Source organism: Phaseolus vulgaris, chromosome 3 (assembly GCF_051622355.1).
Source record: "Phaseolus vulgaris cultivar YP4 chromosome 3, ASM5162235v1, whole genome shotgun sequence".
Lineage (NCBI taxonomy): Eukaryota > Viridiplantae > Streptophyta > Magnoliopsida > Fabales > Fabaceae > Phaseolus > Phaseolus vulgaris.
In genome coordinates this window covers 44,808,923-44,825,930 of record NC_143500.1, presented here as the reverse complement: position 1 = coordinate 44,825,930, position 17,008 = coordinate 44,808,923, and the positions used below count along the sequence as shown (strand labels likewise).

At 33.9% G+C, this 17,008-nt stretch overlaps 2 protein-coding genes across 2 annotated transcripts; both read right to left on the bottom strand.

Annotated features, from left to right (window-relative positions):
• Window positions 1–819: 819 nt before the first annotated feature.
• On the bottom strand, window positions 820–9,181 carry LOC137807946 (uncharacterized). The gene is made up of 12 exons (XM_068608812.1): window positions 8,810–9,181; window positions 8,580–8,708; window positions 8,160–8,354; window positions 6,475–6,522; window positions 6,270–6,398; window positions 5,387–5,511; window positions 4,606–4,716; window positions 3,553–3,661; window positions 3,196–3,314; window positions 2,234–2,387; window positions 1,382–1,526; window positions 820–1,171 (listed from the first exon to the last, which is right to left on the bottom strand). Exons 1-12 carry the CDS (start codon window positions 8,942–8,944, stop codon window positions 1,143–1,145), a joined length of 1,428 nt encoding a protein of 475 aa, XP_068464913.1. The 5' UTR covers window positions 8,945–9,181; the 3' UTR covers window positions 820–1,142.
• A 3,355-nt stretch (window positions 9,182–12,536) lies between these two features.
• LOC137807945 (26S proteasome regulatory subunit Rpn7) lies at window positions 12,537–16,858 on the bottom strand. The gene is made up of 8 exons (XM_068608811.2): window positions 16,541–16,858; window positions 16,345–16,459; window positions 14,161–14,251; window positions 13,935–14,080; window positions 13,621–13,840; window positions 13,399–13,507; window positions 12,996–13,164; window positions 12,537–12,903 (listed from the first exon to the last, which is right to left on the bottom strand). The coding sequence occupies exons 1-8, from the start codon at window positions 16,674–16,676 to the stop codon at window positions 12,729–12,731; spliced, it is 1,161 nt and encodes a 386-aa protein (XP_068464912.1). The 5' UTR covers window positions 16,677–16,858; the 3' UTR covers window positions 12,537–12,728.
• Between the last annotated feature and the right edge of the window lie 150 nt (window positions 16,859–17,008).

Sequence of the window (17,008 nt, the reverse complement as noted above, 5' to 3'; positions counted from 1 at the left end):
GATTTTATATCACTTCAACAAGGATCCGTGTCAATCTTATCATATTAAGTAAGGTTAAGATAAATTTGGAAATTTTTAACTGAACTGAAGTCTGCTCATTCGTGTACCTGCAACAACATCCAACCATGATGTGATTATGATCAAATGGATTATGTCATGCACTTTTTTATGGGTCTTAATGAAGTCTATTCTTCGATTAGGGGCGGATTCTTTCAATGAATCATTTTTCCTCCATCACCAAGGTGTTTTCTCTGGTCATCCAAGAAGAGAAGCAGTAGGAGATTGGTAGTTCAGTCAATATTGAATCTTCCAATACCTTCGTAGTTAAGAATGATTTTGATTTCAAGAGCAATAAAGATAGACCCATGTGTGCTCACTGTGAAATCATCAGTCATGTCAAGAATCAGTGTCACAGGTTGACTGGTTATCCATCTAAACAAGAAGATCAAATCTTCTTTAGCTTCTGTTAATCAAGCTTCTTCTAGTTTTGTGCATCAAGTTCTTCTGTGGGCAACAGTTAGAATGTTTCCTCTTCTCAACTTACAGCACAGCAGTACCAATAATTATTAAATCTCATCCATGGGCTAAAATAAATGTCACAGTTAACTTTTCCTAATAGTATGATTATGTCAACTTTAGAGACTCTTACTCTGACACTTAATATAATAAAGCTTTTCAATAATACCCATTTCATGAATAAGCCGAGGAAGTCTCTTAAGCCATCCTTAACCGCGCGTCTTAATTTGTTAAGCAACTTGCAAAACTTATTTTATTTGCACTAGAGTAGTATGAAAGAACAATAAATTTAAGAAAAGGATGGGACACCCAAATAGTATGTTGCTCTATTAATCAAGGGATAGGCTGCATAAATTAAACATTTTTCTCAAAATTTCAAAATACTGGCAATGTAATACTCATAAATGAAACGTGTACAATCCCGAAACATTCTAAAATTCCAAACGAATACTTGCTGAGGAGGCACCACAATCTTATTGTGAATGACATCAATGTCAAACTAGTTTACCGTATATAAGAGAGATCATTTGAATTTACCTTTCTTCAACTTCCCAGAAGTGACCCGTTAATCAAAATCAACAAACTAGATTGATAGATCTTCCCATTTGATCCCTTCAAAAGTTTATTTACCTGCCTCTGGTCTTAACATTCTTATCTGTGAAAACATCAAGTGAGGTAGCTAAGTAAGATGGAAAGGTATCTTAATATGACAGACATAGACACATAAAAGCGACCAATGAATGAAAACACTCCAAATCCAAAACATGTAAGGCAAGAGATTATAAAAAATTAAATGAATCTTAAACGGTTTATTGGCATCTATTATCAAAAGTCTGTTTTAAGCAAGGGTCATTCATAGCGCCACCTTTTAATCTGCCAGCTTGGGACAAAGCTTCTTCTGCAAAGGGCCTCCACTGTTCTGCGCAAGAATAATTGATTCCAAGTCCAACGCTAAGTCCCCTCAGTAGATGCACTGTCCGAAGTACAGAAAACAGTTCTTCTGGAAAGGACTATAGTAAAAAGGCACAGAAAGAAACCAAAGTTCAGTAAATAAAAATTAGCAGCATAAACATTAACAAGTATTGCCTGCTTATTCCATCTCTACAGATATCATTAACTAACATGCATCAATAGTTACTACATTATTTAATAATTTGATTCAGTGCCAAAATATTTCCATCTACTAATAATGAGTTGTCAAAAAAAAAAAGGTTTTCCACCAGCAATGTTGGACGTAAAAGAAACTAGACTTTTTCTCGCATTGTAGTTACTGTAACATTCAAAAGTACCGCATTATCATTATACATAACACAGACTAACCAAAACAATCAAAATATGATATTAAATTGTTGGGAAATTTGGGGTCATGAGGGAGTTCGCAACCTGATATTGCTCTGGTATAGTTGGGCTTCTTCCCTTTGTATTCAACTCCCTAACCATCGGGTCGATCTAGTGGTTGGGAGGTTTGTGTAGTTAGCAATAGGTCTTAGGTTGCAACCTCACCTCCATCCCTTTCTCTCGACATAATAAATAAAATCATATATATAAATCCATTAAAAAAACAAATTTCCTCTTTCTTCTGTTTTCTACTCAAGTCCTCCCGGGATTAACTTTCTCTTTTATCCATAACTAACACCTCAATCTCAGGTTTTTAACATGACAAATTTTATACACTGAACAGGAAATGGGAAACGGTAAATTGGATTCTATAACATACCTTGACAGCAACTTTTTTAATTGAAGATTCATCTGAGAAAGGTTGCAGCATTACCACCCCAGGAGGCAATTTTGTATCGAACATTGTCTCTGCTAGTTTAAACAATTCTTGTAGCCCATTTTCACAACTGCTCAAGGTTTCAATACCAAGTTCCCTAAAAAATAAAGAGGAAAACAAGCAGTTAGATAATTTGATTTGCAGATACGCACTAACTGGCTATCATTTTCAAATCAAAATACGAAGTTAAAAAGCCAGCCATCCTCCAAAAGTTCATATTTCACATAGTCCATCTTTAGCAGTAAACCATTCTGGTGAAACACTTTAGTATCTATAGAGATAGATAAAGTAAGGGAAAAAAAATCAACTTTAGGAAAGGATACCAAGGTATATATATATTGGGCACTAGATTTTTTTATTACCGTTTACTATATAGTTTGACCCAATCTCGATTTCATATACATTCAGGGTACCTTCAATTTTATTGTAGACAAATTGAGATTCAAGTCACGGTTTCTTGGATTTTGGATCCGTTAAAGTGACAAATTAAGGGAGCATCCACCCTCGACTTAAAGTGGGTTAAGTTTGTGAGATATTATAATTTAAATTAAGGGTAAATGCATTCTTACATCTCACTTTAAAGGTACCAAATCCAGTTTCTTTTCTCAAGGTATAATGAAGGAAATACAGAAAGCCATCAAATCTTATTGTTACCAATGAAGAATTAATATAGATATTTCATTTTTTCCAACATTTACCTCAATTTATTATTTCTCCTCTCTAATCTCCTTATCTCTTAAACCTTAATTATATTCTACATCAATTAACCCTTGATTTTGTTATCTATTCCCAACAGCACTGGCAGTGCAGTTTGTAACTAAGTATTAGCTAAGATATATACTTCTGTTCTGATTTTCAACAAACAAGAGAGCATTACATGGATAAGACAAGTTTCATTTCAGTACCTATAGCTCTCTGCAGCTCTTAATGGATCACCATTAGCAATTGCAAGAACTAGATTAGCATAGCCAAGCCTCAACTGTTCTGGTAGATCCTTCACCTGCCCGTAGTCTAGCAAGGCAACCTGAATTGAGGGAAGTCACTAACATTAGGATGGTTAATAGTTCAAAATAAAAGAAAGAAAATTATTTTAGGCATCAATGTTGAAAACTGATTTTCAATATTCTACCCACTATTACGGTCATTTCCACATCAAATTCCTCTTGATTAAAACATCTCTAAAATAAGAGTAGGATTCACCTGAAGAGAGATTAAATAACATAAAAAGAGATATTAAAAAAGAAATATATTTTATGACTTGCCTCTGATGATTTACAAATCAGGATGTTTCCTGGATGAGGATCTGCATGGAAGAATCCACTTTTTAAAATCATTTGACCATATGCTAGAGTCAAGTTTTGAAGAATTTTCCTGCACTTTTATGATAAAGTTAATAGTGCAATACACTTAAAAAATTACACGAATAAATCATCTATGTTATAAATCTCCCAGAAAAAGGTTGGTATTATTGAAACTTAACCATCCCCTTGTTATCTGATTCTGACATTTGTTTACACCCCCTAAAAAACCAGGACCACTACCAAACATATGGAAAATTGAACTAGTGCCAAGATTTATTAAAGTTGTTTTAGTCTTACAATTTGTTAATTGATTCTTCACCATCAGATGTACATAAGCATCATCGTACGTACATTTGATGATGGAACAGAAAATTGTAGGAAATCAGTGCCAGGTTGTTCCAAATTTTTTTTAATCCATTTTTCAATAGGAGTTTGAAGATATCCATATAAAATTGAAATGTTTTTATGCAAAACAAAACAAGAGCAAGAAAGCACTTTCATTTGTTCTATTCAGCTATGATGCTAAACGACAAATATTTGATCATTTGTCAGAGGTTTTGGCAGAAAAAAATGCAAACTGAGCATTGGTACATTTAGTTGGAGCTGAATGCTTACATATATAAGGGCATGTTGTTCTCTTCAACTCATTATGGGATAGAATTTAGGTTTATGACATGACATTCTTTTCATGGTTTATTCAAGGAGTGGCTATTTTTCATTTTAAGTGTGACTACCACCATGCTGCAATCTTAATTGTATTCTTGTTTACGCTTGTCCTTTTATTTTGGAGAACATAGTGTCCTTACCCCATGTTTTACTTTCCTTTTCATAAGTTTCTTTTTCTATGTAATAACAAAGACACAAGCGAATGAATGAATAAGTTTATCTTGATGACTGAAAATAGAAGAGAGCTAAAAGCACGTGTCATAAGTCAGAATTCATGTAATTACAAGTTATGAACTTAGAAGTGTGGTTTAAAAGACTACTTTTAGGATATATAGCTCAGGAGCTTACTGCTTTGCTGCTGCCGCAACCTTACCACGAGGATTTATGCCTCTCTTAGCTATCTCGTCACCAAGGTTCATTATTGGAACCCCATCAATATATTCCATGACTAGGACCCTCCTGTACAATCCAAAAGTTCGTCATTACTTAAAAAACTCATCACAACCAATATGCATATGAACCAATACATCTTAAAAAGTTTAACCAAGCAATGTGTGTATAGTATTGTACTCTTCTTTTGATCAAGATCGAATGTGTAATATAGGAAAAATATTAGGATTTCTTTTTTTATTGTTTTCAGTTCAACCTTGCTTTTATCAATAAAGGGTCTTTTCATAACATACCATGGTTGGAATAGAGAGCTGAAAAGTTATTGATAGCAAGCTTGAAGCATGCTATGTAATTATAGATCGTGATACTGCACAACTTAACAATGCACCACCATTCAAGTTTTTCTACTCTTTTTCATTTTTAATATTTGGTCCAAGAAAACTAATTACCTAAATTATTCAATTAGCAAATTAGTTTGCCAAAAAAATCATGAGACAACATAAACAAATTAGTACAGCTAGTACCAACTAACATTTAACATGCAAATTTGGACTTCGGTGACTAAAGCTATACCTAAGAAACTATCAAACATTTCTAAAACAGCTATGCACTCTTGTGTCAAATGAATAAATAGCTGGCACTTTTCCCTGGAAATAATATAGAGTTAAGCATTATTGTCCATTACATCACTAATATCATCTTATCAAGATTATGTAAGATGCTGGACTGCATAATATACCTAGTAACCATATCTCGTATTAGTCGTGGCACCAATACCGGAGTCTTTCTGTTATTCTTATACAAGAACTTTCTTATCCTTTCCATCGCATCAGCCTCCCTCATGAAATCAAATTCATATCCAATCTGAAATGTCATAAGTGCAGGAAGAACCTCAATATTTATGAAAGAAACTAAATAATTTATACAGAATTCAAAGACAATCAACTGAAAGGTTGAAGAGGGCAGGCCAGTTAGTTTTCTCAAACAAACCTTGATTCTTAATAGATAAAGCACTATTTGTCCAGTATTCTAATCAAAGAGATGCTTGTTCAGATTTCGTAAGAGAAGTAACAAGTTGTTTGTCAACAAATATAAGTAGCAAAAACAAAGGAAAGCCTAATAAAGCGTAATTTCCTATTTTCCTCTCAAAACCTTGGTAACACAATTAAGGAAAGAAAAATTAGGGAAAGTCAATAATTAAATGAACATTCACTCCAGCAACACAATCACCACATTCATAAAGATTCAGTAGGACATTTAATCACAAAATACTCCTAGGTACCTCTGTAAGAATGATGACTTCCTGCCCTCGGCAAAAAATATTTAATGTGATGTGACTCATTCAAAAACACACAAAAATTGGGTAAAAGTGGTCAGATATGTTAGCAACTTCCTTACCACTTGATTGCATGTTTCTAGTATGAATTGCATCCAAATTTCAAAACTTATCAGTCATACACTTCACACATAATGAAGGTACACAGTACATTCTATTCTTAATAGGAACTTCTACATTAATCTGTGATTGAAAAACAAATTCATAAAACAGGGGAAGAAAACATGTGGGAATCAAATTATCCACATAGATTAAAGAAGAAATCTAACAAAGAAATAAATTCCACCTGTTTTTCCATTTCCTTAGTCACGGAATATAGATCAAATTTGATATCTGTCTTTTGCATGTACAGTGCAAATGCTTGCAAGTTATGGATATCTGTCATCATCAGATCCTGAATTCCAGGATGTTGAACCTATTATACACAAAAGAAATCAGAATTAGAGCTTCACTGGTTAATGAAATCGATTGGGCTTATTAGATTCATTTACCTTGACGACAACATCACTTGTATCACCTTTCAGTCTTGCTCTATGAACCTAGTATGACCACACAACACATATGTCATTTACATGGTGCTAAATCCTAATATAGAATTCAAGACTGTTGCAAAATACACTTCTTTTACTACTGACTATCACCCTTCTGAGGACTTATATGAGACATGGACATGAATATGAACCTCAAGAAGCAAAGCAAATATTTTTAGATTTTACAATACTTGAAAAAATACAATGCTACATACCCAAAAAGGTTTTTACTCTTCAAAATTATTCTTCCACCAACCATACTGAATGCATTGGCAAAACGAAATAAAAATTTAAATAATAAATAGAAGAATAAAAATAGTTTAAGAATAGCAAACATGGAAAAACTTGTTTAATTTCCATAAGTGACCCTTGATTAACATCAATTATTCACTTAAAGTAAATGAAGACTGAATCAAGGATAGTGGATGCTTACTGAACCAACTCTTAGTTCGACAGTCACTAGATGTGGTCTCTCACCAATCAAACTTAATGCTAGAGTAGTAGTAGTGTCTATTTTATAAGGTTTATCAGCAATGGAGAACGATGGATGAAGGATACAGTGTCGCTGTCAGTTATTATGCATGCCTGATAATATTATGCAAAGGTAGCATATTGTATGGTGTGTTGCCATTGCCACCAGTTATTATTATAGCAGATAAGTATAAATAGTTTTATAACAACTATTTGTTAGGAGGGGCACTATAGATTCGTAATTTTTGTAAACTTCTTAACTAATTTGTATTTCTTATGGACAGTTTTCCTGTTATTTCATTTCTATAAGCGTATTTATTGATTATTAACTAGTTTGTAGTAAGAAATAAAGGATTGTGCAGGAATTTTGAAGAAAGTTATTATGAACCCTTTACTCTAATAAAGTGTTCCCAATCTCAAAGACTCTTTCTATAACACAAAAAACGAAAAATCATTCCATTTTATTTGCAAAAAAAAATGATTAATTTTAGTATAAGATTGAATTGAATAAAAAAATCAATCATCTTTTGAAACTGATATTGTTGTTGTTTCACCTTACCATCAAGCTAGCCATATGAAACCTGACTTTTACGAAGAGGACTTAAATCTGGTATCCTGATCAATTATCATACAGAAGACAAGCAACCCACCACATAGCGAAAGAGTCCAAACTAAATATTCTCCCATAACAGAACGGACACATGTTATCTTCTTATACTGTCACAGGAAATCTCACTCAAATCATTGCAAAGCATGTGCATACTGCATACTCCTTCCCAAAGTATCACCTGTCCCCAAAACCTATGAATCTTACAAGTAGCAGTGAGCTTACTTATTTTTCAACTATATTTCTCCTTTTAGTTGACACAGTAAACAGATAACCTCTGATAGACACTACTAAGGTGTTGGAAACACTTAGGTTACAAGTACCCCTAATTCCCATGGGTAGCTAGCTGGTCACAGACCCCTCCAGTGACCTGAGTAGCTGCAGCTGATCCCGCCACAGCCAACAATAGGAAAATAAACTGTTATCCATAACTACTATTCTAATAGATCAGTTGAAGAATGAATAAACATTTTATTTTGAAGGTAAAAGAATACTCCCACACTTCAAAATGATGCCAATTATACAGGGAAGTGAAAATAAGATAGCAGGTCATAAGTTTCAAACGGACCTGAGCAATTGAAGCAGAACCTAGGGGTTCAACATCGAACCTCTCGAACACATTATCAATACCCTGTCCCAGCTCACTCTCCAAAACTAGTTTCATCACATCAAAAGGGGTGGGAGGAGCCCTATCACACAGAGTAACAAGCCTTTTCACCCATGCAGCCGGAGCCAAATCAGGCTTCCCTACAATTTGGGCAATCTGCATCATATTCGACACCACATCAAGTCCATAGGACGATCAACACAATCAATCATAATAAGGCAATGCCAAAAACCAAAATGCCAAGTCATAAAAATCCTCCAAAAATTAAAATCCGATCGATTAAAAAAAGAATTTAGGAGTCAAATAACCCGAACACAACAAACTGAGAAAAAGGAATGAAAAAAGAAAACAATAATAAACAGATTTCGAAATGTGGGAAACCTTGAGGAAGAAACCTCCGAGGTCAGAGCACAAGGCGAAAATTTTGTCGGCGGCAAGCTCGTGCTGTCGTTCCCACATTGCTTCCTGCTTCTGCACATCTTTGACGAAATTGACTCTCACTTGAAACACCTAAACAATGAATGCATGTTGCAATTGGAGCAAAAGCAGAAGAAAAGACGAAGCATAATAATGAATATAAGAGAGAAAGAGAGTGAGAGTGAGAGAGAGACCTTGTATCCGGTGTAAATGTCAATGGCTCGAACCCAGAATTGGAATGAACGTTGCCAAGGTCGCAACTGAAAGGAGAGCTTATCTTTTATAGCGTTGATATCAATAGCAATAGGAACAGGAAATGGAGGTAACATGGTATGCGTCCACGAGTACGATACGATGTCGCATATAAAATAAAATATATTGCTACGTTCTGAACTCAGTGTCGAGTGTGTGGCTCATAAACCATAAAACCAGCAAATGGATACAACAACACTCACTTTATTTATACCTTGCTTTCAAACCTGGTTTTTGTGACACTCAAAAACCACGTTAAAGCTGTCGGAAACATAACACCTCTCAGTACTTACTCCTTTTCATTTCTCACCTCTGCATCAATTTCCTTAAGAAATTAACTTTTTTCTATAAACTAATTAGAATAATTCGGATGTATTTATGTACTAAGTATATATATATATATATACACTCTACACACTCACCTAGTGGAAAATTTAAAGAACTGGAACAAACCGTGGTGTAAAATAAAGAGTTCAATTTTTCTTTAAATTATTTTTAATTGTTTTTTTTTGTGTTAATTTTGTTTCTTCTTTATTTTGTGCTTGTAAACCTCTTTTGATAGCTTTTGTTATACTGTAAAGAACAAAAACTGAGAAGGGGTGTCGGGTTTTGTTAACTAAAACTGTTTGACATGCTTAAACTTCGTTTGGTATTTATGTGATATAAAATAAATTCATCCTTTTTAAACAAGTTTAAAGACAAATTAGACTATAGATAAAAACATCAAGATTTTTATATAATTTCATCTTTATAACGAGACTATATTTAGTTCTAAACAAACCAATTATGTTTGATATAATTAAATCAACTAATATTAAAAGTAGTTTTTTACTTGTTTTCTGGATAAACGTTCAAATATTTTTTGAATGAGCCTCTTTAAACTTAACTCAAACACACAAAAATCCGCAGTTCCTAATGGAATAGGTAACAAAGCAACTTTACCGCCTACTGCTACTAAATTTTCACCTCCTCAAGTCAAACTGGTACTTGTTGCTGCACCTGGGGCTGTTGTACCAGGTGCTAAAGCGTGGGTATTTTGGATCCATTGAGCAAAGATCGGCTGTAATTGTATAGCGGTATCTGAAAACATATCTTGAGGGCGCCCTAAAGCGCTCATGGTATCATTATGAATATACAAACCAAAACTGTGAAAACCTAAAAATTTAGCTTTTAATATCTTAAAGAGAAGTACAAACAATTTATCACTAATTTTAACATTCATTCAACTATATTTGGAAGATATTTTTTAGTGTAAGCTTGGAACACAGTTTGTTTATAGAATAATAATAGACAAGAATTTTCGCTTTTGAAAATGCAACACTCGTAATCTTCTCAAGGAGGTCTTACGTGTTTATAGACTTCTTCAAAAACTACTCTTGCAAGTTTCTCTTTCAATGACTTTTCCATTTTGGCTTTGTCTTTTTATGTTTTCTTCGTATTTGCGTACAGTTTTCATAAGATGTATTGAATGCAATTATAGTATCACCAACTGTATAATCATATAAAACTCTTAAATTATCTTCTATTTTTTATACTTAACTACTTGTTTTATAACATAACTATAGTAGATAAGAGTACTTATTTTATTGACAAGTTCATGACGCACCTTTTGATGTGTAATCAATAATTTTTTATTTGATTATTCATAGAGTTTTGTTTGTTGGAGAATTTTAATTTTTTTTCTTCATGAAAGGATAAGAAAGTGTTGGAATCCCTCCTTAATTTTAGTGAAAGATCATGATCAATGAATGTTGGTAATTGATCCATTGACTATAATCAATGATGGTCATTCCAAAGTCTTGAAATTATATATCTCTTGAAGACTATGAAGTCAGCCTTGAAAGTTGAAGATAGTATTTTCAAGGTATCTTGGAAATGTGAAAAACATTAATTATATACTATCTCTTTATGAAGAAGACTTGTGAAGATGAGAAAGACAAGCAAATAAGAAGAGCAACATAAAAAGTAAATGAGAGAATACATATCCACTATAGTGTGAGATTATAAATCATACTTAGAGACATTGTATTTCATCCTTGTTGGGTGAGATTGAATATTATTTGTTCTATTTTCTATTATCCGCAAGTACTCATTTTATATCTACACCAAATGAATAATTTTTTTTTTCGAAGAACACAGAATATTCACTTGTTGATTTAGTTTTAAACACGTTAATATTACATTTCCATGAAAAAAAATAACCTAATATTGTATCCACAACTAGATGCTTTAAATGATAAATTATCAACTAACAATGACACATCATATTGGTATCCTTTCTAAAATGCTAGTTTTAGTTCATTCTTGAATAAAAAAATAATTAGCATTTTTTATAATATGTTAAATAACTTCTTCAAGTTAATTGTTTACATTGCATTTAATTCCTACAAATTTGTTATTAATCTTTAAAGATTACCAAGTTAATAATTTAGGAATCTCATTATTAAATAGACTATAAAAAATATAATTACATCAATAAAATAAATAATTCAATGATAAAAAAATATATACTAAGTGACAAATTAAATATTTGGAAAACTTTACGCCATATTAATTTAACATTACGCCATATTTTTTAAGGATTAATTCGAAAAGACATTTTTTAAATTCAGTGAATGATGCAATAATAGTAAGATTTACTCTAAATCAATTATTTAATAATATATTTATTAATGATGACACTTTGAAATATGAGCAAATTTTGAGATGAAAATTTGTTTTATATGATCTTACAAAATCTTATTAACATTATTACTTACTAGATTAGAAATATTGAATGCTTTTTAAGTTTTAATAACGTTAATGCATTCTTTTTTAGTTTATTTTAGTATCTTAGGTTGAACCTCTACTTGTAAACATATCAATGAATTCACCAAAGCAATTTTCGTCCAAAATAACTTTTACCTCTTCAAGAGCAATCTTAAAAGTAAACAAGATCATCTTGAATTTCAGTTCAGAACACAAAACCAGCTTTGAGAAATTACGTCCTGCACCCCATTTTTGAACCTGCACCACACAATTGAAGAAGCTCATACTGCATTTAGAAAAAGAAAAACAAAAAAAAAATCATCCTAGAAGAAACTTCCCAAAACATAAAATATGTTCTGAAAAACGCTCATGAAGTCCAAAAAGTTTGTTCCAGAAAATTTTCCAGAAGTGGTAATCTAGAAGTCACTTTAAAAAAAATAGTCTTTTTGAAAGCTGTGGGGGTGCAGGTTCAAATTGGGGGTTGCAGGAAGCAATTTCCCCAACTTTGGTGTACTCAAGTCCAAGAAGTTGCAAACAAAAACATGCTTAGGGCCCTAAATACTATAGCACGAGCCTGATGGTGGTAGGAATTAAGGCACCAGCATGGTATGGTAGTCTTTGAAACTCATTCTATCTGAAGGGAAACATTAAGAATGGAAACTCTATTTAAATGTGGCACACTCGATGATAATCAGAGTACCTTACCAGGTACTATTTAGGAGGTAACTCCATCTAAAGGTGGCACACCACTTGGTGATGTAGGGGTACCAACTCCTGTTTCAACCTAGCAGAAGCAGGGAATGAATAATCTGGTAACACAATGAAAGAGTCGTGCGCTTTACAAGCAAGCACATTGATCAAGTGTGTGGGCGTGCATGCCAAGACGGCCAGTCATACAATTGAATATATTCATCACCAAAATAATTGAAAACTGATTGACATTTAAATTCGGTAAATTCAACTGTTCATTGCTAAACCAAAATCAAATGAGAACTAAATACCATGCCTCACACCCTCATAGTAAAATGAATTCAACAGAATGTCCTTCAGATTTAAAGATGTCATTAGCTCTGCCTTTCCAATAAACTTTGGATCTAAAATGCAAAAGATGGCCTAAAGATCTATAACACGTGACAATTTCTGAATCCGATTCAATAGGAAGTCCCCTTGCTTAATAGTTGCTTGGTAAAGAGCATTCTTGGCATCAGGGCGGTTAGTTTCAAGAACACCAGCAACCTTATCAATCTTACAATGAAGTTTCCCTGCTGCAATAAAACGTGATAGCTCCCTGGAAGCAGATACTGTAATTAGTAACTTTCCGTCGCATCTAAAAACTAAAATACTAAACCAAAATTGGGTTTGTAAAATGCAATTACTTACAGATCAATGAAGTCCACTGTCACTCCAAAAGCTTTGGCCATGGCTTCAATTGTCACACTTTTGTAAGATTCCAAAAATTGGGAGTACACAACAGTTCTGACCTCCCTCATGTAATATCGGAAGTGGGGATGCAGATAGCGGTCCAACTTAATCTGTTCCGTCAGACCAGCTGCAATAAATTTCAAAATGAAACAATACTATTAACAGTGGGTCCAAACAGATAGGAAGTGATCATCCATCGCCACTTTGAAGTTCCTATTGTCCATTGTGGATGATTTCCACAGATTCTTAAATTATATCGCAAAAAAAAAAGTAATGCAGAGTTAAGGTGCCCCTCCAGTGAGGCATCAAAACATTCAAAATTCACAACAAAATTACTGAGATTTGACAGATGTCTGCTCACCAAATGCTGAGAAGAAAGATTTGTATTGACAATCATACAAGGAGTTCAAAAACTCTGAAAGAAATGGGATTTTGCCGATCACTGTCAAGATCTCTGGAGCATCTACTACCTGATGCAAATGAGCTTGTTAATAATTTATAATACAGAGAATACTTGTCACGAAAGATAAACAACAGTAAAAAGAAAAGGATAATTAGTATAAACAAGAAAGAATCAACATACCTTTTGCTTTAAGGAAACTCTATCCAATGATATAATGCTGGTCAAAACCGTATAAAATATGAAGGTGTCATAAGGAAAGAGTTCATAGGTTGTAAAGGTTGAAATAGAATCCAAAAACAACTTAGCAGCCTTCTTGAAATTTCGAGTGGACATGCAGTACAGGCCTTCATACACTTTCAGCCTATTCTTCCTTTCCCAATCACCACCTTCTTCAAACAAACTGCCACCATATGCTGTAAAGAGTTAGAAAAACAACTCTTAACTGAAAAAATATGGCAGAGAGCATAACGGAAGTTTGATTTTCAAAACATTACCTTTTGGCTTTGTCAATGCTTTTGGAAATGAGATCAAAATCCATGTCAAAGAAACCAAGCTGCAAAGTATAAAACACCAGGTCCATCTTCTGGCCTACTGCAACTGTCTTGGTTTCTGTTATCTTGAGATGTTCCAAGGCTTTCTCCTGGTACATAAAAAAAGAGTGTTACCAAAATTCAATTCAAGCAGCAGACATGAAATAAGCAGGTGATAATAGGTATATACCTTGTCCCCAATTCGGATGAAAAACAAAGATTTTGCCAAGTGAGCTTCCCGAACTTCACTTTCACCTAAGTTTTCCTCAGCATCGGCAATCCTAAAAAGAGGCACCCACATGCATTATCATGACTGCAAGAATTATTAGAGTAGATGCCAGAAACCATAGTTTTCATTCCAAGGAATCACATAAATGAAAAATGCATGAGTTCAATACATCTGTCCCAGTCTATGCATTTTCTATTCTTCTGGAATCATAGTTTTTGAGGATATAATGTAATTTCCCTGTTTTCACTTTCAACCTAGAAAAGCAACAGCAATCTATTCCAGAAAGCACGTGGTTGTGGACCATTCATTATTGCTGCAGAGGTGGGCCAACTTTCATGCATTGAGATAACTCTAAGAGAATCAATGTTAGTAGATGTGGCCTTATAGCCAACTGGCAAGGATCATTTTGTGACAGCTTCAATCCGGAAGAATAATAGCAACCTCCCCAGGAGTGGTGGACATTGATTGTGGTAGACTTTTGTATATTTTATACCTTTCTTTCAGTCAGCCCATAAATTTATGTTTTATAGGGCACAATCGTCATTCAGCTTTTTCTTAAGTGAAAAAAATAACACAGGAAAAACACCGAAGAATCAAATTTCAATCTTACACAAAACACAACTTGTTTGAAGCCAAATAGATCTGTCTTAGTGATCCCTCTCTTCCTAGAAAGCATTACATAGTCTGAATACTTATCATCCACAATTTGTTCTGTATAGACTACTGTTTTCTTATTTTCTATGTTCTTGGCTTAGGTTAAAATATAGATATTTTTATGATGGTTTTTAATTATATAATACATTATTTACTTACCTTTATGACCATGTAGTGAATTTACATCTATTAAAACAATTCCCTTACTTAATTACAGTCGCTACTATGCCATCCACCACGCACCATTTATGTTATGGGCTTGGCTGCCATTATAAGCCTTTGGCAACTAGGTCTATAACATAAACTTGTAAATATATAAGAAAAGACATTACTTTCATGCATACAACTACAATGACAACCAAATCTTTTCCAATTAGGAATGGTCAACTACATGAATCATATGATGCCATAGATTTCTCTCCTATAATGTGTGCAAAAACGGAGGAGCTACCTGAAGTCCCTCTTAATGGTTTGACCTACAGTTTTTTACCTCTACCACCTATTGTTGGATTATCGTCCATCCAGTCAGCTCTCCTTAATGGTGCTTCTGCAGATTTTCTCCACGCAAGCCCAAACCATCTAAAACAGAGGCTTCACCATTTTTTTCTACAATGGGAATTCTATCCAATGGTTGTATTCCTAATCCTCTCTTTTCTATCACATATCACATCCAAGCATCCCTCCATTTCATCCACCCTGCTGGATCTGGTGAACAACATCACCTTCTATCTCCCCGAAATTTGGTATGATGTACCCAAGATACTCAAATGAGTAGCTTGTGGTATGTATGAAATAATTACATCTAAGACGCAGCTATTGTGAATCTTGCCAAACTTGCATTCCACATACTTTATTGCCACTCAGGTGAAAGCCATGCGTTTCCAAGGCTTGTTGTCTCCATATCTCTATCTTGCAATTAATTTCTTGTCTCAAACTAAAATTATGATAAAATATTATTTTCCCTGTCTCAACCCTCAACAATGCATCATGTAACTTAACTTGTCATGTTGAATTCAATATAAACATAGTTTTCACATAAAACATTACTGAGAGTAACTCCAAAATACTTTGCTAGAGGAGAAAACTTCAAGTCGTGAGAATCTAAAGAGGAACGTGGATTCACAACTTCAAACATACTTTAGTGTAAGGCATCCAGCACCTCACTTCTTTCAATTTCATTACCAAGTTGCAGACCACAACCTAAGTGACGATAACGGTGATGGTGACAACAAACATCAATTACCATGAAAAACGAAATACCAACTAGCAAGATGCACAAAAAATAACAGCAACTAAAATACATATAAGACGGTAGGGTAATTGGAAAATAAAAATAACATATTAGGGCCATATGCCCTACGGTGGTACCAGTCAACATCACTCTCCCGAACATTCCCAATTTAACCTAGTAAATTTCAAATCCCAAATTCCAAATCGGGGGTCGGCGCAAGCATCGTAGGTAAAGCGAGAGATGAAGAGATAGAAACTCACTTTTCGTCGATCTTGTTAAGCTCCTCCTCAGTTTTAGCACGCATGGAATCCAAAAGGGCACGATCCATGTCCAACACGGAATCGGCGACTAGGGTTTCGTACAAAGGAACCATATCTGAACAGAAAGTAGAGTGATAACATATTGAGATGAAGAAGAAGATAGAAAACGGGATTAGAGAGAGAGTGAGAGAGTTACCGTTTTCCTTGACGTGATTGAAAACATCCTCTTTGTAGCGAACCTTGTCAATGTCCTGCACATCGGGTTGGCGGAGAAGGAATAGTTTGTCGGCGAGTACCAACTGTGGCTGCTGAGAACCCTCTTCTCCTTCCATCACTGCCGCTATCGCTTTTGCGTTTTGCGTTTTGCGTTTGCGTTTGCTTGCTTTACCTTCCACCTTCCAAATGCAGTCTTCTTTTTTTCCCCTTTATTTCTGTGTCATATATAGCTCGCAACAAAACGATGCGTAGCTCAACTTACAAGTTACCACCATCGACCTCTTTCATAAATTCAGCAAATTGTTAAATTCAAAATAAGAATATTAATCATTAATTATAAACTATGGATTTATATTAAGATATACAATTTTAAACAAAAATATTCTCAATTTTCGGTACTATTTATATATTTTTTTTTCAATATGAATTATCTTCTAATTGTTAATAT

Excerpts from the sequence above, each read along its gene's own strand:
- LOC137807945 (XM_068608811.2), bottom strand. The coding sequence starts at position 16,676 with ATGGAAGGAGAAGAGGGTTCTCAGCAGCCACAGTTGGTACTCGCCGAC. Across the intron at positions 16,460-16,540 it reads CAATCACGTCAAGGAAAACG|ATATGGTTCCTTTGTACGAA; the intron begins GTAACTCTCTCA and ends CTTTCTGTTCAG. Across the intron at positions 13,508-13,620 it reads GAGTTTCCTTAAAGCAAAAG|GTAGTAGATGCTCCAGAGAT; the intron begins GTATGTTGATTC and ends CATTTGCATCAG.
- LOC137807946 (XM_068608812.1), bottom strand. The coding sequence starts at position 8,944 with ATGTTACCTCCATTTCCTGTTCCTATTGCTATTGATATCAACGCTATA. Across the intron at positions 6,399-6,474 it reads CAAGTGATGTTGTCGTCAAG|GTTCAACATCCTGGAATTCA; the intron begins GTAAATGAATCT and ends TGTGTATAATAG. Across the intron at positions 2,388-3,195 it reads AGAGCTGCAGAGAGCTATAG|GGAACTTGGTATTGAAACCT; the intron begins GTACTGAAATGA and ends TTTATTTTTTAG.